The 23,832-nt window shown below is 36.6% G+C and overlaps 1 protein-coding gene across 1 annotated transcript in view; it reads left to right on the top strand.

The window, feature by feature from the left end:
* The window catches only part of ADGRV1 (adhesion G protein-coupled receptor V1), a 540,993-nt gene that overhangs the window by 119,563 nt on the left and 397,598 nt on the right, over positions 1-23,832 (top strand). Inside the window, exons 34-45 of the mRNA XM_043913586.1 lie at positions 1,096-1,305; positions 8,296-8,426; positions 9,470-9,569; positions 10,266-10,445; positions 11,157-11,320; positions 15,046-15,139; positions 17,208-17,286; positions 17,391-17,529; positions 18,171-18,312; positions 19,616-19,878; positions 21,720-21,895; positions 22,689-22,813. Of these exons, the coding sequence (XP_043769521.1) occupies positions 1,096-1,305; positions 8,296-8,426; positions 9,470-9,569; positions 10,266-10,445; positions 11,157-11,320; positions 15,046-15,139; positions 17,208-17,286; positions 17,391-17,529; positions 18,171-18,312; positions 19,616-19,878; positions 21,720-21,895; positions 22,689-22,813 (1,803 nt within the window). The remainder of the gene's footprint in view (positions 1-1,095; positions 1,306-8,295; positions 8,427-9,469; positions 9,570-10,265; positions 10,446-11,156; positions 11,321-15,045; positions 15,140-17,207; positions 17,287-17,390; positions 17,530-18,170; positions 18,313-19,615; positions 19,879-21,719; positions 21,896-22,688; positions 22,814-23,832) is intronic.

Genomic DNA, 23,832 nt, shown 5'->3' on the forward strand with positions numbered 1-23,832 from the left:
GATTAAACATTTTAGTGGCTTTGGTAACTATAAAGAATTTATCATGTAATGTAGTACCATTACAACAGTTAGTATTACCTTGGGTTGTAACTTTAGCATCATGCAAAATGGACTATATTTTGTAGTTGACCTGTATTCTCAGGTAATGTATATTTTCTTTTCTTTTCTTTTTTTTTTTTTAGTTGGAGGCTAATTACTTCACAAATGTATATTTTCTTGAAGCAGTCTTAACACTGAATTGATAAAACATACCAGGGTCATGGGGATTCCCAGGTGATGCTAGTGGTAAGGAATCCACCTGCCAGTGCAGGAGACAGAAGAGATGCAGGTCCAGTCCCTGGGTTGGGACGACCCCCTGGAATAGGAAATGGCAACCCATTCCAGTATTCCCTAAGTGTCCTTGGTCTTTCAGGGAAGTTTTGGCTTGATTATCTGAAAATCATTCACAGTAACACCAGGATGAGAATGAGATCCACCCTTATAGAAGGAGCTGTTTCTAAACAGTAGTTGCTTCAGAGTCTCTTTCCCTTGCTAGGTCATGGTTCTAGGCTAGAGACCAGGAATAAAATCATGATTCCTTGAAATAATTCTACCCTTTAAGTTTCCAAATTCAAAATGTCCTTTCCACAGTCTGTCCATGTTAATGAAATTTTACAGTGCTTTTTATGTGAAAGGGTATACAGACTAACACAACATTTGCTTATAGTGAGTGATGCTAATATTGCTCATGATATTGAACTGTTATAATTGAACTGTATTTTTACTTAAAGGACTTTCCAGGTGGCACAGTGGTAAAGAATCTACCTGGCAATGCAGGAGATGCAGGAGACACGGGGTTCAATTCCTGGGTGGGGAAGAGTCCTTGGAGGAGAAATTGGCAACCCACTCCAGTATTTTTGCCTGGGAAATGCCATGAACAGAGGAAGGAGTCTGGCAGGCTATGGTCTGTGAGGTTGCAGAAAGTCCGACATGACTGAGCGACTGAGCACCCACACATTTTAACTTAACATTTTTTGAAAGAAGTTATTTTGGACCTTTATGAGTTCTCTATTGATGATTTTCTTACTTAGGTTTTATCCCATTAATTCTTTACAGGTGAAACCAAAAAGGTTGCTATTTTGACCATTTTGGATGACTCCGAGCCAGAGGATGATGAAATCATTGTAGTTAGTTTGGTGTACACGGAAGGTGGAAGTAGAATTTTGCCCAGTTCCGACACCGTCAGAGTGAACATTTTGGCCAATGACAATGTGGCGGGCGTTGTTAGCTTTCAGACTGCTTCCAGATCTGTCATAGGTCACGAAGGTGGGTTCTTTTTATTGTTGAGCACATTCACTCTCTTTTCCATGGAGGTAATTTTTTGTCTTGTCTTTTAAAGTTTCCCATTTTTACAAATTCTTTGATTATTTTGTACAGCTGGGTCTGTTAATATACATGGAGCTTATTTGGGAGAGGGCTGTTTAACAGTTTAACTCGATTCAGGAGCCTCACAGATTGGTATTGTGTTCTAGCTTGCCACTTTCCACTAGTGTGATTTTAAGGAAATGGGTCAGACCTGGGATGCTCAGCTTTCTCATCTGTTAACTTATGGGAAATGCTATTTCCTTCGTAGGTTTCTGTGTGAGGATTAAGTTAGCTCTAAATGCTAAGTGCTTAGTCTAGTTTTAGGCACATAGCATATGTGTGCTAAGGGTTAACTATTGATATTAAATGGTGAAATATTGACTGTTCCAAACAAATAGTAGTTTCTAATCAGTGACTATTTTAGCCTGGATTTTATATTTGTATGGCAGTATATTTATGAACTAAGTGCCAAATTAGAAAATTTATAAAGTATCCCCTTTTCCTGTAAAAAACAGTAATTTCTTTGAAACTTAATATTTTACATCATTTATAGGGTTTACATTTATAGCTGCTTTTGTTTGTTTAAAGCGTCATGACAATGTTTTTGTCTTTGAATAAGTCTGTTTGAGATAAAACTGGTATTTATAGATTGGGTTTCACTATAATTTGTGTTTAAAAATAATCGTATCTCAAAGATTTGAGAAATGAAAAGGATATAGGTCATGCATTTGGACTTTGATTTTCACGATGAGAAAACTGACACACGGATTAAGTGACTGGACAGAATCCTATAATGAGTGTTGTGGCTCTGCTGGAAGCTGAGGGCATTTTAGTGTACATCGTTTTTTACCTTACCATATTCCCAACTTGCAAGTTTATTCAACTTAATGCAAATATCTGAGACATTTTCCAACACTCTTCCCTCTTATTAATGGTTTAGAATCTCATATTGTCATAGCAACAGTGAGTAAAAGTGACTAACGAATTCAGTATAAATCCAGTCTAAAGACAGATCATCAACTCTCAAAAAAAATTATTTATAGTAAAATACGAGTGAAAAGTCACCACAGGAGAAGTTAATCTTCATAATAATGACAAGAACAATAACATTTATTGAGTGTTTTCTGCCTGCCAGACATTTTACATCTATTATTTCGCTTAATTTTAACAACAGGGCTATGAAGTGGGTATGATGATATACACCAGGTTTTCAGACAAGGAAACTGAATGTTAGAGGGACTACCTGGCACAGTTATTCATGGTGGAGCTTAAACCTAGTGCTGTCTGAATCCAAAGCGTATGCTCCAGGGCACCTTGTGAGAAGCTTTGTTTGCTTGAACTTACATCTACTGTAGAACTTGGCAATGCAGGAATGTCGGGTAAATATTTGAGTTGAAAGAATAATGAATTTGAGTAACAGTGTCCATGTGAGAGGAGGAGATGGATGAGAGAAGCTGACTCCATCTCCAGTTAGAGGAGTTGGATTTTTAGGGATAATAGTTGGAATCAGGAAAACTATTAAGATTTTGGTGGTTGGAGGAAGAAAGGCAAGTTGTCAAGGATGGAGCTATGTGAAATACCAGGCTAGGGTCCAGGAAAGGCAGAAGGCAAAGGAGAGAGGGGAGAGAACGCTCTGCCAGAGGAGTGGGGAGAGACCAAAATAAGAGTGTGTTGTCATTAGTTATCAGAAGAAAGTAAGGCTTGTGTCTCTGCCATCCTAACCTGGGCAGCCAGTGAGATTAGAGTCGCAAATGGGCTATAGGAAACAGTAGTAACTGCAGAGGAATTTTAGAGAACTCGGGATGGACAGCAAATTACTGAGGATAAAAGACGGGATGTAGACGCCCTGGGGGCGGTTAGCCCCTCAAAGTCTGGTCCTCAAGTTGATGTCTTCACACAAAGTGTTTTTTTGCTTCTGGTTTGTGACAAGATAAATTCAAAAATGGAAATAATCTTTTCTAGAGACTTTTATAATCTCGTTTTGCTGTGAAATCCGAAAGTGATATCTTTGGGCTTATATTTTGTATGTGTGTCCTTTGGACATTTAACTTACCTACTCATTTTTCGTTCGTTTGCTTTACAAAACTGTCAGTCTATGATAGATCAAGAAAAACAAAACAAAGGCCCCTTGTCTTTCACTGCTTTAGGGCTGAGACGCACGGCCTTAGGGGATATTCAGCTTATTGGCTCTGAGAGCAAGGAGAGGAGAAAAACTGGAGAAAGCTGATGTGATTATCGTATCATATCTGATATGATAAAATAGATATAATAAATCTGCTTTATCATATCAACCTGTGAGCATGAGTTTGGTACAGGAAATAGGACGATGAATTGCATTCATTAGTTAGTACTCCCTAGACTTTTTACATTGTAGATAGTAAAGCATAGAGTATTTTGGACTTGTTTTTATTTTGGCTTCCCTGGTAGCTCAGACGGTAAAGAGTCTGCCTACAATGCGGGAGACCCGGGTTCAATCCCTGGGTTGGGAAGATCCCCTGGAGAAGGAAATGGCAACCCACTCCAGTATTCTTGCCTGGAAAATTCCATGGACTGAGGATCCTGGTAGGCTACAGTCCATGGGGTTGCAAAGAGTCGGACACGACTGAGCGACTTCACTTCACTTTTTATTTTGTTGAAGAAATACAGAGAAGAAGGTAAGGTAGAAGAAGAGAATAAAAGTGTTAGTTTCATGGAGGGAATAAATTCAGTAACCAGAAAGGATTAGATTTATTGGAGGACTTAAGAGCTGCTCTAGGTATATGATTTTCAGCAATATGATGGGGTTTTTTCCCTAAGAGTACAAAAGTATTTGGATGTCCTGGATCACTTTAGGGGGATTAGAACTATAAAGGAGCTAGTGTCATGATGTTCATCTTAAGGAAATCTGGATGGTGGTGGTAGAGGTGGGCTGGGGGCTCTGAAGAAACTTAGGCTCTCGTGCTGAGCTCCAAGTCATCTTGGAGAAACTGCACATTCTGACACCTGTGTTCGCTTTCACCTGACTGAACTTAACCTGAAAGCCAGATTGTGGTCTCTGCAGTTTCCAACAGCTAAATATCTGCAGGGGATGCAAACAGGAAAAATGATTGGTCCTTAAAACACATGGTCCATGTCTGTTCTTGGTTAGATAGCTGCTTTATCATATCAATTTATGAGCATGAGTTTGCTACAGGAAGAAGAAAGATGTATTGCTTTCATTTATTAGTACTCCCTAGACTTCTTACATTTTCTAAATAAAAAATGGAAGAAATTTCTATTTTTTTAGTTTACTTTTCTTTCCCTTTCCTCCTGAACCTTTTCTTAGAGTCTAAGTTAATTTTCTTTTTTCAAAAGCATTATGTTCGACCTCAAGAATTCAGCATTTTGTGTTATAATTCTTTATGTTACTGCAAGATTGCATAGAGACATATATATCACGTAGAAGTTTACAAAAATGAAAACTTCACGGTGATTCTTCAAAGATAACTGCTAAGGAAATGAAATTATAAAAATGCCATATGTGCTTTTGACAGTGTTAACATTGCTTTTGACCTAGTGCTGGAGTTTCATTTATGTGATTAGTTTTAAAATGTGGACTGTGCTGAACTTCTGGCTTTAGAATACATTTTCAGTTCATGGAGAGGGATGGCCCTCGTGTTTAACATTATATGGAATTCTGTAAAGTCCTGCTTCTGCATTTTTGTCCTAAGGCAATTGGATAGATGCCCAGTGGTAAATATTACTTTCTTTCAAATGTAATGGGCAGAATTGAGAAATATGGGAGAGTAGGTTTTTATCGCATGCTGTGTATAAATGCACTCTTTATAAATCTGTGTTAGATGGTTCACTTCACACAGCTTTGCAGCATCAGAATCATTATGTCATGTTCAATAGATTTAAAATTTTTCCTTTTCTTAGAGACAGCATATATCTTTTGTGGGCAAATATTTGAACAAGAGATGTGATTCTTTAAAAAAATATTTATCAAACTGCTATATTAGAAGCATTCAACTTTCTGTCTTAACTGTTCTTATTGACAGAATGTGTTTCGTACTATTTGTATTTCTGTAATTGTTTTAAATCATTTTCTATTGTAGAGCACAGTCAATTTGGATGGTACCTGTATACCATTATACATGTATCTATTAAAATATGTTTCCCATATTTTAGTTTTCCATTATTGTTATACATATTGTACTTGATATTTATCTTTGTGAAAAGAGCCCTGATTTGTTTTGCAACAAGTAGATGAAACACTCTGGGTTATTAAAATGAATTTTATGCCTAGTTCTTATTTGTGTTAGGCTAGGCCAAGAGCGCATATAATAGATCTTCTGCTTAGAGTTGAAATGTATCACTGACTCTTACTGGACTTTCGATTTCATATCAAGATGATCTTCCAAGAGTTAGACTTTTCTATAGGGGAGGGCCCTCCCTAGGGCTTCATCCTGGGAAAAAACTAGAAGCAGTATGTTGAGACATTTGTTATCTGAAAATTTGACTTTCTCTCTCTAGGCCTTATCTTCTGTCCTTCCCTTATATTTAGAAGACTGAGCATCTATTTCTAATTTTTTCCTTTTCCTATATTCTTTGACTCCTTCTCTAGGTAGAAGGTAGCTTTCTGGTAATTTTTCCTAGGAAGCATTTCAAATGGGTCTGATTCTTAGCAGTCTGTCTTAAAGAGGCAGAGTTTTTTGATCAATAGACAGTCTTCACATCATTTATACTATTGATATGATTTTCAGTAGGTCTAGACAATTATGTGTTTAAGGAATGCTTGATTTACCTTTTAAGAGTGTGTGTTGTGCTTCAAATTGTGTTTCTTGTCATATTTTCTTGCAAGTTACTTGCATGGTATCATTAAATTTTCAAAAGTGGTCTTAAAAGTGGTATTAGACTGAGTATTTTTACATGTAATAAATTCATAGGAAGATTTTATATCTTTCTCCTTAGATTTCATTTTTAGTTTCACCTTTCATGGTGCATTTATTCCCAAATCTCTATGTACCATCTTACAACTGTGATTTTTTATTATGAAATTTACAGGTTCCCCTTCAACATGGGTTTCCATTGATCTACATTTTTTTTTTGCCATTTGTATTTTTATTACATCTTTAGTAGTTTTTCAAACTTACATAATTTTCATTTTTAAATATTACTATGTTTTCTTGAAATGCATGACTCTATATAGCTTTTTATCTGTGTCGCCAGACAACACTCTAGGTGAAACAGCTTACTAACGCCAAAGGTCTCTCCATGTCTTTTAGTAATAAACCCTTGTGGAATTCTGCATGGTATACAAGAGAGCTACTTTGGGGTTTCATGATAGTGTCTGTGTTTTATTCCTCTGAGTTATACAAGTATAAATGTTTTGGATGGTATGGCAGTTATGGCTGATTGTACCCATTCTTTCAGTTATACCCTAACCTTTGGACATTCTAGTAGCGCTTCCTTTCTGTTTCAAAAAACATCCAAGTCATGGCCTGCTAACATGATACAATTACAATTTTTTTTCATATTGAAACATTTTAAAATGTATACATTAAATATTGAATTGTTTTGGGAAATTTTATTTAGAAGTCTTTCTGATGTTTTTGCTTTCTTATATTTTCTGCTATTCCCAAATAATTTATTGTATTAAAGTTATGTGTGCTCAAATTTAGTATGAAAATTTTTTGTTTATTAGTAATTAAAAAGTTGAGGGCAAGAGGAGAAAGGAGTGACAGAGGATGAGATGGTTGGATGGCATCACTGACTCAATGGACATGAGTTTGAGGAAACTCAGGGAGATAGTGATGGACAGAGAAGCCTGGCGTGCTGCAGTTCATGGGGTTGCAGAGTCAGACATGACTTAGCAACTGAACAACAACAAATTGAAATTAAGATAATCTCTAAATTAATTAATTTATGATACTTTAAGAAGCCTATTAGAAGTAAAAAAAACTGTGGTAGTTAAAATATATTTGGAAAGGCTGTTCATATTTTGTTTTATTGCTATTCTCCTTTAAAAAAGGTCGGAAGTATTTAACTTGTTTAGATAACTAAAAAGTGATTTTTAAATGAATATGCATGCTTTTAGCTATATGTCTATGCTATAAAATTTGAATAAGGATATGTTCTTTTAAAGCTTTTTAAATATCAATTCACTCATTTTAGTAATATGCTTCATTAATATAATTTGTCTTCATCATCATCAAACCTTTGAATGCAGCATATTTTCAGCAAGCCATCACCAGTTTCCGTAGGGGCTTAACGTTTCACTTTAAGTAATTTAGAAGAGATGTCTGATTTGATTTTCTTCAGTTTTATAAAGTACTACATGAGGATAAAAGCCAGGAATGGAAAGTATCTAAAATGCTTCAATAACCCAGGAAAGATAACTGTAACTTTGGTGAAGTTACAGAGGTTGATATACAGATTTGACACCTTTCCTTTGTGTTTCTTTTTATAAAACAAAATCATTGATGGTATATGTAAGTTACAGTTCAAAGAAATGTGATTTTCAGGTATTTGCAAGCATTTTTATGCATGCATTGTGTAAAATCACATTGCATACCAGTGTAAGGAATTTGTGTCCTTTTGAGAAGTGAAGAAAGAATTTACTTGTATTATGGCTAGTTTTGACATTGAGGACTTCGTTATTAAATTTACAGAACATTTCTGTTCTGGTGCATGTTTTGGAGTGAATAAAAAGCTTGTGTTTTCCATTTTAGCATGTGCTTTTTAACTTTTACTCATTAAACTTTCTGAAGTTCTGCTAAATGGAAGTATTTAGAAGTGGAATCAGCAGTAATGTGTTAAGCATAAGCATGTATAAAGCTTCTAGAGAATTGCAAACAGAACAGGTTTGTAATGTTCTTAGAAAAGGCATTGTAGCAGCTGCATGTTTGGGATTTGGGTTTTGTTGATTTCAAATGTGAATAAGTTCATTTTACATTAAAGCATTCATCAATCTGTACATTTGACTTGCAGGAGAAATTTTACAGTTCCATGTGATAAGAACACCCCCTGGTCGAGGAAATGTTACTGTTAACTGGAAAATTATTGGGCAAAACCTAGAACTCAATTTTGCTAACTCTACTGGTCAACTCTTCTTTCCTGAGGTAATAGCACCAAGAAAAACTGTACTGAACTACTTGGAGGAAACTGTGTTTTGTGAGGAAAATGGGAAAATTCTGATGAAGTGGTACAAGGATTAACAGAGATTGATGAGGGAGCTACTTCCTTAGGAACTCAAAGGATTTCTAAGACTTCAGCAGGGGGCTTGTTTTTGTATATGTCCTTGTATGAATAGATCTCCTTTAAGCAAACAGAAGACGTTGACTTTGTGTCTGGGGCAAGCCCTCTTGGTCTCCTGCCCTCCCCTGCTGGTGTCAGCCTTGTCATTCTGCAGACGATGAAGACTCTTGTCCCTCTTTGCCTACTCCTCACGCTCTTGGAACTTTAATTGCCCCTGGAACTTAAATGTTTCACTGCTATGAAACAGCTAATATAGCCCTAGAAACAAATGTCTTTTTATCTCTTGTTCACACAGTGTTCTTGAGCTTGCATTTAGGTGTTCTTTCTGATATTTTGAAAGATGATTGGTGAAAGATTAACTCTGTAAAAAACAGTTCTTGGGTACTAAGTTGGTACTACTTTATTGTTACTCTTCATCTTCTCTTTTCCAGACTCACTTGATAGGAATTCTAATCTGATGACATGTTTGAGTCTTTTTTTCTTTTTTTCCACTGCTTAAATATTAAGATAAACCTCTATAACCTTTTGCTCTCATTACTACATTTGACTTCTATTAACTGGTTTCCCTATAACACCGGTCTTCCAGTTTTTCTCATTCGCCACTGTCATAGAAATCTCTCCAACTTATCACATTGTCTGGAATTTTTAGTAGTGCTACATTGCTTATTAGATAAGATCTACATACATTAACTCGGCACTCAAAATCTTCCAGTTGTTCCCTATCTGCTCTAAGCCTATTTTTCTAGGAGTCAGTGGGTTTTTTTTTTCTTACATAATTTATTTTTTAAGCCACAGAACACTTTAAGTGAAAATATGTTTAGGTGCATGGCTTATAAAGACAATAAAAGTAGAAGATAGTTTGTGCTCAGTGACAGTAGAGGGATGAATTTGTTTGTGTTTGATACAGGGGTCATTGAATAAAACAATATCTGTGCATTTGTTGGATGACAATATTCCTGAGGAGAAAGAAGTATACCAGGTCATTCTGTATGATGTCAGGACACAAGGTAATGCAGAATTTAATTGTTATTTTTCTGGTATGTTATTTAAAAAAAATAATAGTTGCTATCTATATTTAACGATTAGGTGGATACCAGTTTAAAAAATGTTACTTTAAATATCATCTGCCCTGTAACAATTTAGATCCAAACAAATCAGCTGAGCATGAAAATACTTATCTTTATAGATTCAGTTGAAACTCTAGAATTTTTGCTAAGTGTGTCCTATGGAATAAAATACATCTCCAAAGGTAGAATTTGATGAAGTTAATTTTATACTCAGTTCAGTTCAGTTACTCAGTCATGTCCAACTCTTTGCGACCCCTTGAACCACAGCACGCCAGGCTTCGCTGTCCATCACCCACTCCCAATTTGGATTCTGGATCAGTTATATGGGATAAATTAGATTTAGTAATTTGTGTAAGTTATCTGGGTATTTTCCTCAGTTTCTGATCACTTTCTGTAATTCAGACGACCAGTACAGCAAATAATAACAATAATTGGTCAAGCAAAAAAGAATCATGATTTACTAAGAAGAAGAAATACTAAAAGGTAGCTTCTGTTTGTCAATCTAAAGATTTCTGTTAGAGAAGTAACAGTAACCACTTTCTGCTTACTTTACTATGCAGACTAAGATTATGTTTAAGTGTTTAGAAGTTAATGCCAAGTCACTGTTCGATTTCTTGTGGTCCCTGACTTTCTCAGGAGTTTCACCAGCAGGCGCCGCTCTGCTTGATGCTCAAGGATACGCAGCTGTTCTGACCGTAGAAGCCAGTGATGAACCACACGGAGTGTTAAATTTTGCTCTTTCATCACGATTTGTTTTGCTGCAGGAGGCTAACACAACAGTTAAGCTTTTCATCAACAGAGAATTTGGATCTCTAGGTTTGTGTTACTCTTGAATGACTGGAATTTTCAGGCAGGTGCTTTTTAAATATTCTACTAGGGTGGATGAAAGCCATTGCTAAAATAAATCGGGAACAGGAAAAAAATGAATATTGTACTATCTAGTGTCACAAAGTGCTGTGCAATGAATAGTGATATAGTCTCAGCAGCGTATGATAGCGGGTGGGCTATGGGTCCACTAACTGAGGCTCAGCTTGGCCCAGGGTGACTCTATTACAATATGCCTCTCATTCTTCTCCTGCTACCATTAGGAGCACTGAGGGCAAGCAAAAACATGCAGATTCCATCAGGTCTAGGCTCAGAACTAGCACCTACTTTGTGTTTGCGCTGGCAACAGAAATAAGTCATACAGTCAACTCAAAGTCTAGAGGCGGGGCGGTCTGCCTTGCCCACAGTGCAGCATCCCTGAGCCCTTACGTGGTAAAGGTCAGAAACATAGGAAGGGGTGAAAAATTGGGGGCCAGTAGTGCAGCTACTGAGGTGCTTTTACAAAACTCAAAAAGTTCATAATGTTATTTTTTAAAATTTGTTTATTTTTAATTGAAAGATATTTGCTTTACAATATCGTGTTGGTTTCTGTCATACATCAACATGAACCGGCCATAGGTATACCTTTGTCCCCTCCCTCTTGAACCTCCTATTTAAAAAAAAAATTTAATTATAAAATCTTTTCCCATCCAATTCACTTAGGAGCAATTAATGTCACGTATGCCACAGTTCCTGGAATGTTGAGTCGAAAGAACCAAACAGAAGGAAACCTTGCTGAGCCAGATGTGGACTTTGTCCCGGTCGTTGGCTTTCTGATTTTAGAAGAAGGGGAAACAGCAGGAGCCATTGACATTACTATCCTTGAGGTAAAACACTTATTTTGCTGTTGTTGCACTAAACGTGAATACCCAGGTAACAAGTAGAAATCGATTAAATGCTCTGGTGCCTTTAAATCAGCTTATCTCTTTTTGTGACTTCTTTTTTTTTTTTTAACCACACAGGGATTCTGTTCTTGTCTAGATAGAGTCATCTGTTGTTGTGTATTTTATTATAGAAACAACTTTTGATAAAGAAAATTTCTTTAGAGCAGTCCCCTTTAAGATTGCATTGGCCTGAGAGATTCCAGAGGAGCATTTTGATTACTCCGAAGGATTCATTGGAGCAGTGAAGCCATGTAGGTCAGAGTCTTAGTTGTTAAGACTGGTTAAATTAGAGATAGCAGGAAACTCACTAGAGGCTGATGGTATAAGATGTGATTATGGTCAAACTTCAAGTAATCATTGGTGACTGAAATTGTGTTTTAAATGATTTTTCACATTGCAGAATCTTGTGCTGTTTTGGGACCTGGTGTTTCAACCACCTAAATTCACTTCCAAGAGGTTTATGAAAATAATACCTGTGGAGAGGGTAGGAGATGACTGTGTGAGGCAGAGGGTGGAGGAGGGGAGAGAGTGAATATTGCCTTAGAAAATGAAATTTCAACTACTGTGTATTTTGGGGCTTCTGTTTCTTAAAAATTCTTCTTTTCTCAGAGGCTTTTTACATTTACAAAATTATAAGTACTAAACCATCTACCATCTGAAGTCAGTAATTCTTCTTTTGTTGATTACCGTGACACTGTGACCTAATACAATAATTTGAGAATTCTAAAGCTGTAAGATGAAAGGTAATATTGTTTCAGTCTGTGACACAGGACACAAGATTTGATGAAACTTTAAGGTGATCTTCTTTCCAATATAGTATCTGTTAATGTAACAATAAAAATAAACAAATTATTCCTCAGATATGTTAGTTTTTAAAGCAGAAAGTCACCTTTCAGAGGTCTAGTTTACAGAGTCTTGTTCCATGAACACAGAACTTCAAAATTTCCTGTGTTTCTCCCTAGGTCTTTGTAGCCCTTTCTATTCTCAGATTAGCACAAGATTAAAAGACCACAAGTCTGTATGTGCAGAAATAAGCCAGGCTGGGAGGATATATACAGTATATACAGACTGGGGAGATTCGTTCCGTGGGGATGGGGTATGGTGGGGGTAGATGGGAGACAGGCCCTGTACGTCACTGATTCTGTAATTCATTGGTCCGTGTGTTATAGAAGACAGAGCCAGTGACTTGTATTTTCTTAGTTTTTCACGTGGCAACATATCTACATTAAATAAAATGAAGAGAGAGGTATATATACTGATATTATGTATTCATATATATATATATATATTGGATTTCTGTGTAAATATTGCTGTCTGTCTAGTTACTGATAATGTGGTTTTGCTAGTCCTCCTGTTTTGAGCACCTGCTTTATTAGTTGTTAATCATAGTATTGTATTTAAATTAACCATCACAAGTATCTATCACTCTTTAGGGACTCATTCTAGGCCAGGTACTCTGCATGTATTATGTTTAACCAGTTTTAATCAATATCCCCAAAGTAGCTGTTATTTCCCTCATTATGAATTGCAGTTGGACTTCCCTGGTGGTCCAGTGGTTAAGCATTTGCTATGCAATATGTTTAAGCAGTTTTACATATTTTTAATCAGTATCCCGCAAACAGCTGTTATTTCCCTCATTATAAATTGGAATTGGATTTCCCTGGTGTGCCAGTGGTTAAGCATCTGCCTGCTGATGCAGGGGACACGGGTTCGATCCCTACTCCGGGAAGATCCCACGTGCTGCCGGACAGCTAAACCCGTGCGCCGCAGTGGCTGAGTCTGTGCTCTAGAGCCCCGGAGCCGCCACTGCTGAAGCCCGCCAGCCCCAGAACCGGTGCTCTGCGGCAAGAGAAGTCTCTGCAGTGAGAAGCCTGTTCACAGCACCTAGAGGGTGGCCGCTGCTCACCGCAGCTGGAGAAAGCCCACTCGCAGCAATGAACACCCAGCATGGCCATAAAAAAAAAAAAGATGGCAGAATTGAGGGCTGAAAGTTTTAACAACTCACCTAAAATTACAGAAATGTTGTACTAGGTCTCTTTGACGACAAAGCCTGTGTTTTCCCCACCATGTTATTCTATTCTTCACTCTAATTGGATATTAGGGCAATTTAAAATCTTTTATTAAATTTAAGATAATATTAAGCTTGTATATTTATATAATTGGTGTACATATTAGTCCGGGTAAAAACTGAAATCAATATAAAATGATTTCATGTGGTTCAACATAATAGCATATAATCAGATATAAAAGTTTAATAGTTTTATGCTTTTTTAAAAAAATTCAGCTTTATTGAAGTACAGTTAACCCATACTGCATGGTAAATTTATGTAAAATCTTAAAAAGTATATAAAATTGGAAGATAGTTAAAGCGTATATGGTGTTGATTTATGTTGACTCTGTGAAAGGATTCTGCATATCTAGTTATCACTTCCATCACCTAATGTGTTTATCTTTTTGTGTGTGTGTGAACATACACGTTCTACTCTACCAGCAAATTTCAGTTACACAGTAAGGTGTTGTCAGCTGGAATCACTGTGTTTTACTCTAGTTCCTCAGATCTTAGTCATCTATAGCTGAGTTTGTACTCTTCTACCAATTCCTTCCCTATCCCCACCCCCAACTTCCCCACCTAGCCCCTGACAACCAGTTTTCTATTCTCTGTTTTATGAGTATGACTCTTTTTTTTTTTTTAGATTCCACATATAAGTTCTACCATACAGTATGTATTCCTTTGTCTGGCTTATTTCACTTAGCATAATTCCTTCAAGATCCATCTTTGTTGTCAAAATGAAGGATTTCCTTCTTCCTTGTGGCTGAATAATGTTCCATCTTATGTACCACATCTTACCCCTTCATCTGTTGATGGACACTTTGGTTGTTTCTATAACTTGGCCATTGTGAATAATGCTGTAATGAATATGGGAGTGCATATACCTCTTCATTATACTTTTTTCATTTCCTTTGAATAAATACCCAGGTGGGGGATTGCTGGTGGTTCTATTTTTAAGTTTCTCAGGAACCTTCATATTGTTTTGCACAGTGACTGCACCAGTTTACATTCCCACCAACAGGGTAAAGGGGTCCCCTTTCTCCACATTCTCACCAACACTGATATCTTTTTGATAATAGCCATTCTAACAGGTGTGAGGTGATGTCTCATTGTGGTTTTGACTTGCATTTCTATGATGGTTAGTGACATTGAGTGCATTTTCATGTACAGGTCGGCCATTTGTATATCCTCCTTGGAAAAATTTCTATTCCATTCCTCTGCACTTTAAATCAGATTATTTGTTGTTTTGCTATTGACTCCTATGACTGTCAAAATATATTTTGGATTAATTTCCAAGTATTTTCTCCCATTTAATAGGTTGCCTTTTCTTTTTTTGATGTTTTCTTCTGCTATGCAGAAACTTTTCAGTTTGATATAGTTCCCCTTTTTATTTTTGCTTTTATTGTTTTTGTTTTTGGTGTTAAATCCAAAAAAAATCATTGCTAAGATGTGTTTATTTTTTCTGACTTTAATCTTTTCTACTCTGTGTTTGGATTTTTATATTTTCTGTATACCATTTAAATATATATATTTAAAAGATAATTTCAAAAAGCAGTTTGTGAGAGGTAATTACCTTGAGAGCATAATTGTAGAGAATTTAATGGGTGAATTTTTGCAGGATGATATACCAGAACTAGAAGAATATTTCCTCGTGAATTTAACTCATGTGGAACTTATCATGGCTCCTTTCACTTCATTTCCTCCTAGATTAGGTATGGTGGCCTTGTTTGTTTGTTTGTTTCTGTTTACTCACTGCAAATGACATAAAATTTCGTCAGTTTTTAATCAGAAATGATCATTGTGAAGTTCGCTAATCTCAGCTATTTGTGAAAATATGGTGAGCTTTTAGATTTAAAGACTCTCCTATGTTGTAGTTATGTGCATTGGACAGCATAAAGACATTTAAGAATTATTGTGTGATGCTTCTTTAAACATTGCAATTATTTTATAAACAAATTTGTAATCTTCAAAATAGAATTAGTTCTTATGAAGTCATTCTCCTTTTAAAATTTAATTTGCTGTTTTCATTAGATCTCCAGGTGATCAGATGTTTTTATTTTCTCTTAGATTAAGAACAGCATTTGTTTGTTTGTTGTATTCCCTGCTTCTGTTTTGACTTTTTATCTCTTTCCTTTCATGCTTTAGAAAAGACTCAGTTAATTCGTTACAGACTGAAAGGTAAAACTTGAACCTCAGTACAAATTTATGTAGATTACTTTGAAAAGATAATTCTTCCTATTAAAATACAAACTCCTGTTCACGATTTGGACATTCGATATTGGAAGGTTTTTCGGAAGCTTTCAGATGTGATGGCCTGGTGGGGGTGGTGGTGAGGAGCCCTGAGGTAGCCTGTTCCCCGTCCCTGGGTTAGAAGGTGTTCTGGGCAGAGGGGAGATGAGTCTGGGTTAAAGGGGGAGAAGCCTGGCCCTGAACTGTGGCCTGAGGAATGGGACTTCCTCACTCACTTCTGAGGCTCATTGTGACAACTTTGGAAGTAGCAGAAGGGAATAATCAGTTTTTTAACATTATTTGGAAAGTTTCCATTTTTAATGCAAAAGAAACACATGATTCCAATGACTAGGCTGTTTATATCAAGCAGTTACTGCAAGGTTATTATTGTTGACACTAAGAAAACTCACAGAGTACATCGTCTTCCTTGTTCTCAGAGATAGTTTGAACAGTTTAGCTTTGGGTGAGTGCTTTCTAATGCTCTTATTTCCAAATGTTTTGTATATTAGGACCCTCACTCCTCAGTAGTTGTAGTTGTAGTAGTGTTAGTCACCTCGTCATGTCCGACTTTGCGACCCCGTGGACTGTAGCCCGCCAGGCTCCTCTGTCCATGGGATTCTTCAGGCAAGAACACTGGAGTGGGTTACCGTTTCCTTCTCCAGGGGATCTTCCCGACCCAGGGATCGAACACAGGTCTCCTGCATCACAGGCAGGTTCTATACCGTCTGTTATATTTGCCCGTTTTACAGATGAGGGAGCCGAGGCTAAGAGAAACGAGGAATCCTGCTGCAGTCACGTAGCTAGGGAATGGCGGGACTGGGCCTCTGCCTGTAGCCTCTAGTCACAGATCCTGATTTTGTATTCTTCCTCCACGTTATTGATCTCCTGACTCATAGAAAATGCCACTGTCCTTACCCTTCTCCACCTAGACAGCTGTCATAAGGATCCGAGAGTAAGGTGGAACTTCTGAAATTTAAAAGATAAAAATCAAACATGAAAAAACAGAGCAAAACAGTAACTGGCTTAGTTACTATTTCAAGACTGACTAACAGATATCGGTAACACACTGAGCTTGGTGAACGAAATACAGAATAAAAAGGGATTAGAAAATTTACATTAAGCTTAGTCTTTATTCCACCTAACCTTTCCCCTTCTTTCCCACGCATCTCAGCTTCTTTGTACCCCTGTTTCTCTCTGTCTCTTTGATGCTTGTATTTTTCTCTGTAGCACTTTCTCTTTCCTAGTTTTTCCTTCTTCTTTCTACTTCTTGCAACTCTCCCCATTTTCCTTTCCTCTTGAAGTGGATTAATAAAATAGAAATAAAAACAACTCCAATTGCTTATTTTATCCTGTTCTCAGTTGATGAGATTTCTGTAAGTTCGTGGGTCTTGTTAGCAAAAGCTTGCTTACTCATAGAAGTATTTGTATCTTAGCATCTTTTGATTCGTGTTGACAATACCTCTGTATACCAAAGGTATGGTCTTTAAATTCTATATCAAATAGTTCTCTTTTTAATTGCTTATTTAAAGATATGCCTTTGTGCTTTTTCAGATTCAGAGGGCTTGGCTGCACAAATCGTCATTGATGTGAGTGACGGTGCCCGGGGCGTGATCGAGTGGCCGCAGCGCAGGTGAGGCCAAGGCCGTGTGAGAGCTCTTCACGGGGTTTCAGACTCTTTACTACCTGGTGAATGAAAGCTTGTAAGGGAGGATGCATGTTTTCTCTTTATCACAGGTTTGAAGTAAATGAAACCCAAGGAAGTCTAACGTTGGTAGCCCAGAGGAGGACAGGGGCTCTTGGCCATGTTTCCCTGTTTGTGTATGCCCAGAATTTGGAAGCGCAGCTGGGACTGGATTACGCCTTTACCCCAATGGTGAATTCATTGACAGTTACAGTGATTTAGGGCCTGTACATCAGTTAACCTTGAAATAATAAACTGCTCTGTATTCCATAGTCACTTAGAGCTGAAGAGTTCCACCTGGTGGAATAGCTTCACTGTTTTGGTAAATTATAAATTATATAGATTGAATTTTCAGTACTGTTTTAAAGGTTATTTTGTATTTCACTTCATTCATTATTTTATTGTAATATTTGATACTCACTTTTAAAAATTCATTTGCTATCTAATTGCAATATTTGATACTGGAGGACACACATTATTGTGTTAATGAATTTGTATCATTAGATGACTTTACCAGAGTGTCTCATGCTTCTTGAAAATGTTAACACTTTCATTGCTTTGTTTTACTTTACTGAAACACCTTTAGTGTTTGAAAATATTTTTTGTCTTGTCTCTTGTTGCCTTTTACTGCTTAGTCAAAAGTTTCCTTTCTTCCTACTTCTTTTTAAACTTAAAATTGTCAGTTGAAAAAAAATGAGGTCATAAAAAAGTAAGGAAAAAATCCTGTAAATAGCTTATTTCACATTCAGCAGTATGTCATATTTACCTCCAAACATTTAAAAAAGACCAGTGTATTTAAATATAATACTGCCCACTTCTACCTCTTGGACCAGATCCTTCATTTCGCTAATGGAGAAAGGTATAAAAACGTTGACATCATGATTCTTGATGATGACATTCCAGAAGGAGATGAAGCATTTCAGCTGATTTTGACAAATCCTTCTCCTGGACTGGAGCTGGGGGAAAACATAATAGGTAACTGATGGTTTATACACAGCTCCCTCTCACCTCTCTTTACTCCTGAGTGAGCCCTGTGGTATGATGAGGCATTGACAGCATCTGCCACAGTTACACATTAACATTTTGTAATTTTTTCATGTAAGTCTTACTTTTTTTTTACTTTGATTCCTAGGTATTGTTGCTACTATGAACTCTGTCCCTTGTAATTATATTTTTAAATGATTATAAATCCACCTGCAGTGCAGGAGATCCTGGTTCAATTCCTGGGTGGGGAAAATCCCCTGGAGAAGAGATAGGCTACCTACGTCAGTATTCTTGGGCTTCCCTGGTGGCTCAGAGGCTAGAGAATTCGCCTGCAATGTGGGAGGCCTGGGTTCGATCGCTGGGTTGGGAAGATCCCCTGGAGGAGGGCATGACAACCCACTCTAGTATTCTTGCCTGGACAATCCCCCTGGACAGAGGAGCCTGGCAGGCTGCAGTCCACGGGGTCACAAAGAGTCAGACATGGCTGAGCAAGTAAGCCCAGCGCAGCGCAGCACATGTCTGATACGTAGAGGGGTTACAATAATCTTTTAGAACGCATGCTCTAAAGCAGACTTCTTAGCTTTGACAGCCTTTCCTGCCACATCCAGGCTTGTGAATGTCCATGCATTGCCTGTCTGTGCTTCAATCATCAGTTCTGTAAAATGAGAATAATGATAGAATTCACCCCATGGGGATACTGTGAGAATTAAATGAGTTAATAAAGCAGGTTAAGCAATTTGTAAGTTCTCAGTAGTAGTAGTTGTTTCAGCTATTATTATTGCCATTATTAGTGGTGGTAGTAGGAGATAGAAAGCTCCTGATTTCTGTAGGTTACTTAGCTTATATTTTGAACTCTTGTAATAATTCTAATATTTTTTCTCTTGCCTTTTCTAAGAAGATAATCACGATCTCTAGAAAATAGTGGCATGCTGATGCTTCCTTTCCATTGCTTTTATACGTGTTGCTTGTAGCTCTAGGGCAATACTGAATAGTAGCAGTGATGAGAGGCATCGTTGTCTTCTAATGCTTCAACATTAAATTTTGGTACTTTCTGTTGGCTTCTGAGAGAGATTCCTTTATCATGTTGAAGAAGCTGCCTTTTGTTTCAGGATTTCTGAGTCTTTTTATTTATATCATGAGTGAGTGTAGAATTTCATTAAATGCCTTTTAACATTTATTTTTAAGATGATCTAGAAAAGCCTTGGCCTAGCTTACAATGAAGTATCCACATACTTCCCACTACTTATAACCCATTCTGTTTTAATTTGTTGTTTTAATATTTTTATTCTGACAGCCTTCATTACCATCCTTGCTAATGACGATGGCCCTGGAGTTCTGTCCTTTAACAACAGTGAGCACTTTTTCCTACGAGAACCGACAGCTGTCTATGTCCAGGAGAGCGTGGCAGTGTTGTATGTTGTTCGGGAACCTGCCCAAGGGCTGTTTGGAACTGTGACCGTTCAGTTCATTGTGACGGAAGTGAACTCTTCAGTGGAGTCGAAAGACCTGACTCCTTCCAAAGGCTATGTTGTTTTAGAACAAGGTGTTCGTTTCAAGGTACAGGATGAACCTTTAATGAGAATGGTTGATTAATATTTACAAAACAATTTTCTCTTTGAGGAGCCCCCTTGATCCTAGAAAGAAAAAAAAAATCCAGGTTAGGGGATAGGTAAAGATAATGACTAGATTACTACTGTATTGTCTGTATAGAATGCAGCTGGAGAAATTTGCTCCATTAACAGAGTTGTGGAATGTGCAAATAACAAAGAAAATAGGCATATTGGTGCTTTGAATGTTAAGTATATTTAAATGGCATACTTCACGTTATATTACCTTTAAATCATAAACTGCAAGAAACTCGAGGCCCTTCACTGCAGTCATTAAGCCATAGGTAGTCATTCTTTTTGCCACGTTGTCATTAAACAAAATACAGCTGCTTCCTTCAGACAGCTTGTTTGAGAAGTGTCTTATGAAAACAAGAATAGCTTATTGGAGGAAGAATGCTGGATTTGGGATTAATCATAAATTGAACTATACTTGCAGAAGTTCACTTTCTGAAACTTCTTTTTCTGTATAGTAATAATTTTTTGCTCCTGCTACTAAGCTTTATTTTTAAAACACAGTTGAGGTTTAAAACAACTACTTGTATTAGCTTGATATTTTTAAGCCAAGTATATAATGTATAATACCTAAAATAATATATTTTAAAATATTTCACTGGAAAACAATCCATCTAATAATTAAATAGTTTTATTTATGATCAATTTGTGTAAACTTCAACACACTTTTGAATTCATATTTATTTACTTGTGTCCAGTTTTTTGTGTGTTTTTGGAAATTTAAAACATTTAATGGATTTCTTCAAGGACACTTACATCTTGATACAGATTAAAAAAAATTCAAATTTGAATTATTTTATGAATATTCTGTTGCTTTACATTCACATGCTTTCCTTTTTAAAAAAATGTTTTAAACTTTATTTATTTAACTTTTCGTATATTTTAAACTTGTTACTATATTTTTTTTCTTAAAAGACTTTTTCATAGTATATTTAAAGACCTTTCTATTCATTAGACAAATTAAATGTTTGAACAAATTAGACTAAATAGGTTTTTCTCTTACCTCTATAACTACCTTTTTCCCCACGTATTTTTATTCTCTGAGGTATAAACAGTAAAATACAAAAATCTTAGGTGCATGGGTCGGTGACTTTAAAAATCTGTATACGTCAACGTAACAACCACTGGGATTATTGTGTTAAACATTACCATCAGAAAGAAATTTCCTTCTTGTCTCTTACCCTCCCTGGACGAAAATGCTTTCTGGTTTCTATCACGAAAGACTCATTTTGCTGATTCTTGAACTTCTTATAAATAGAGTCATACAGTATGAATTCCTTTTGTGTCTAGCTAGCTTCTTTTGGTCAACACAACACATGAGTAGTTGATGCTGTTTTTAATTGACTGGTAGCATTTCATTGAATCGATGGCTGTTTGTTTATCCATTCTCCTGTTGGTAAACATACGGGGTTGTTTCTAATTTGTGCTTTTTAAGTGTGAGTCCTAGGCTGGAATGAGACTAATGTAGTTATATAGCTAGGGCAGGATAAAGAAGTAGCAAAAAATGAAGACCTAAATTTAGTTTTTAAATCTCAGTGATATTTTTCAAATACTATATATATTTATTTTTAGATTTTTCAGTGGACTAAGTCACAGTGTTGATAACCTTGAAAGCTGTAACTTGAGAGAGTTGTTACTATTACATTTTGAGGATCGGTATTAAAAAAGAGGTGATATTTTCCAAAAGTATTATTTTGTTGTCAAAAAATGTCAAATTACTCTATATGTATGTGGCAAAAATACTGAATTCTAGTAATAACTTTTTGCTTGTGTTTTCAGGCCCTACACATATCTGCCATACTGGACACAGAACCAGAGATGGATGAGCATTTTGTTTGCACCTTGTTTAATCCGACTGGAGGTGCTAGACTAGGGGCACATGTTCAAACCCTGATAACTGTTTTGCAGAACCAGGCCCCTTTAGGGCTATTCAGCATCTCTGCAGTTGCAAATAGGTATAGTTTATTTATAAGAAAACTGTCATTTCTGAAGCTAAGTTGGCAATGTGATATAAAGAAAATGCTGAGGAAAACTGATCTCTGTTATAATGGGAACATTTAAAATAAGCTCTAGCCGATAGGTCCAGAGAGGCCACATGCCCTCATAACAGGAAGCATCAAAAACGTAATGAGCCTTATTTAATGGTGTTGTTAGTATTCTTGTTTGCTCAGAATCCACACTCTCAGGCAAGAGCACTATTTTGTGTTTTCAATAATAATAAAAAATGAGGAACAATATAAATTATGTTTAGATGCTCAAATTAAATGAATGACTTTTTTTGTGTGACTCTTCAATCATATATTAACATGATTGGGCTTTAAAAATTCCATCTAGAAGCTAACAAATATATATTTTTTAATATCTTAACAAATATTCCAGTAGATCTCATTTTATTAACATGTTAAGAATTTTCTGATTTTTTTTTTCTCTTAAGTGGTTTTGATTTATGTGAAAAGAAACTTAGGAATGACAGAGCTTTATTTTAGAATATGTAGTGTGAAGTTACTGACTCTTAGCAGTTTCTTACTTTCATAGTATGAGATCATTGTGCTTTTTAAAATCCTCATAAACGAATGTTTTGAGCTGTAGATTCTAGCCTCCCTGCTGTGTAAAATTTGTGGATGGATCTCATCTTGATTTGTGTAAATTTAAAAGTGTATTAAATATATATTAGCAATGTGATACAGATATTTAATATGTAGAAATGATGCACTTTTTCTCCTTTCTGTGACCATTTGTTTCTTTTAGAGCCACCTCTGTAAACATTGAAGAGGCCACCAGGACTGTATATTTAAGCGTGTCACGTACCAATGGGCTTGATTTAGCCGTGAGTGTGGAGTGGGAGACAGTTTCTGAAACAGCCTTTGGCATGAGTACGTTTAGTTTCTCGTTAAGAACAAAATTCTATAACCAAGAAAGATTGCATGTATAAGATTTCCATTTTCCATTATGAGTTGTATCTTATGGCTCTACTGAAAACGGATTACAAATATTTAATTCTTTGATTGCATTCACAAATGTTTATTGAGCATGTCCTGTCGCCAGGCATGATACTGAACTTGTGGAGCTCAGAGTTTAGGGAGAGGAAGAAATAAATAAGTAAGAATCAGTATGTAGTTTGAACTATAATTAATGTTTTTTAAAGGTGAAGTTCTAAGTGTGAGAACATAAGGCAGTGCTTCCCAGGGGGTATTAGGGTTTGAACTAAGACCTGATGATGAGAAGGGATTATGCAAAAACCTGAGTTAGAGGAACATATAAGAGAAAGCAGGGAGCCAAGGCAGAAGTATAGAGCATACAAGTGAAAAACTGGAGTGGGCACTGGGTTTAAAAACAAGGGGAAGTGTCGACTTGGGAGAGCTCGATAAGACCAGATCGTTCAAGAACTTGAAGGATATTATCACATACATTAGTCTTTATTTTGGGGTTGTGGAAAGTCTCGTGGTCTAGGCATGAGGGAGGGTTCCCATGTATAACAGGTGGGATGGTATGATCACATTCACATTTTGAAGGCATCATTCTTGGTACCATGTAAAGAATGGATTGGCACAGGAGAAATGAGAGATAAAGGCACGACATAAGGGCAGCAGATGGTGGTAGCTTGGACTAGGTGAGAGACTGGATGTGGAGAAGGTTCTAGCTATGACTCCTAGGTTTCTAGCCTGTGCAGTTGGCTGGAGAGTCATGCCTTCAGTTAGAAGGGGAGTACTCAATGGAAACAAAGTGTTATTGTGGTGAGGGGAGTGAAATATTTGAATTTGAGTCAAGTTTTAGAAGACATTTCTTTAGACTCAATAAAAGATCTCTGCCGGAGAGAGAAATTTGGGAACGTTCGGTGTGCCTGTTGCTAAAAGTCATGGGAATTGACATCCAACACTGGACAGTGAGCGTG

Source organism: Cervus elaphus, chromosome 9, assembly GCF_910594005.1.
Source record: "Cervus elaphus chromosome 9, mCerEla1.1, whole genome shotgun sequence".
NCBI lineage: Eukaryota > Metazoa > Chordata > Mammalia > Artiodactyla > Cervidae > Cervus > Cervus elaphus.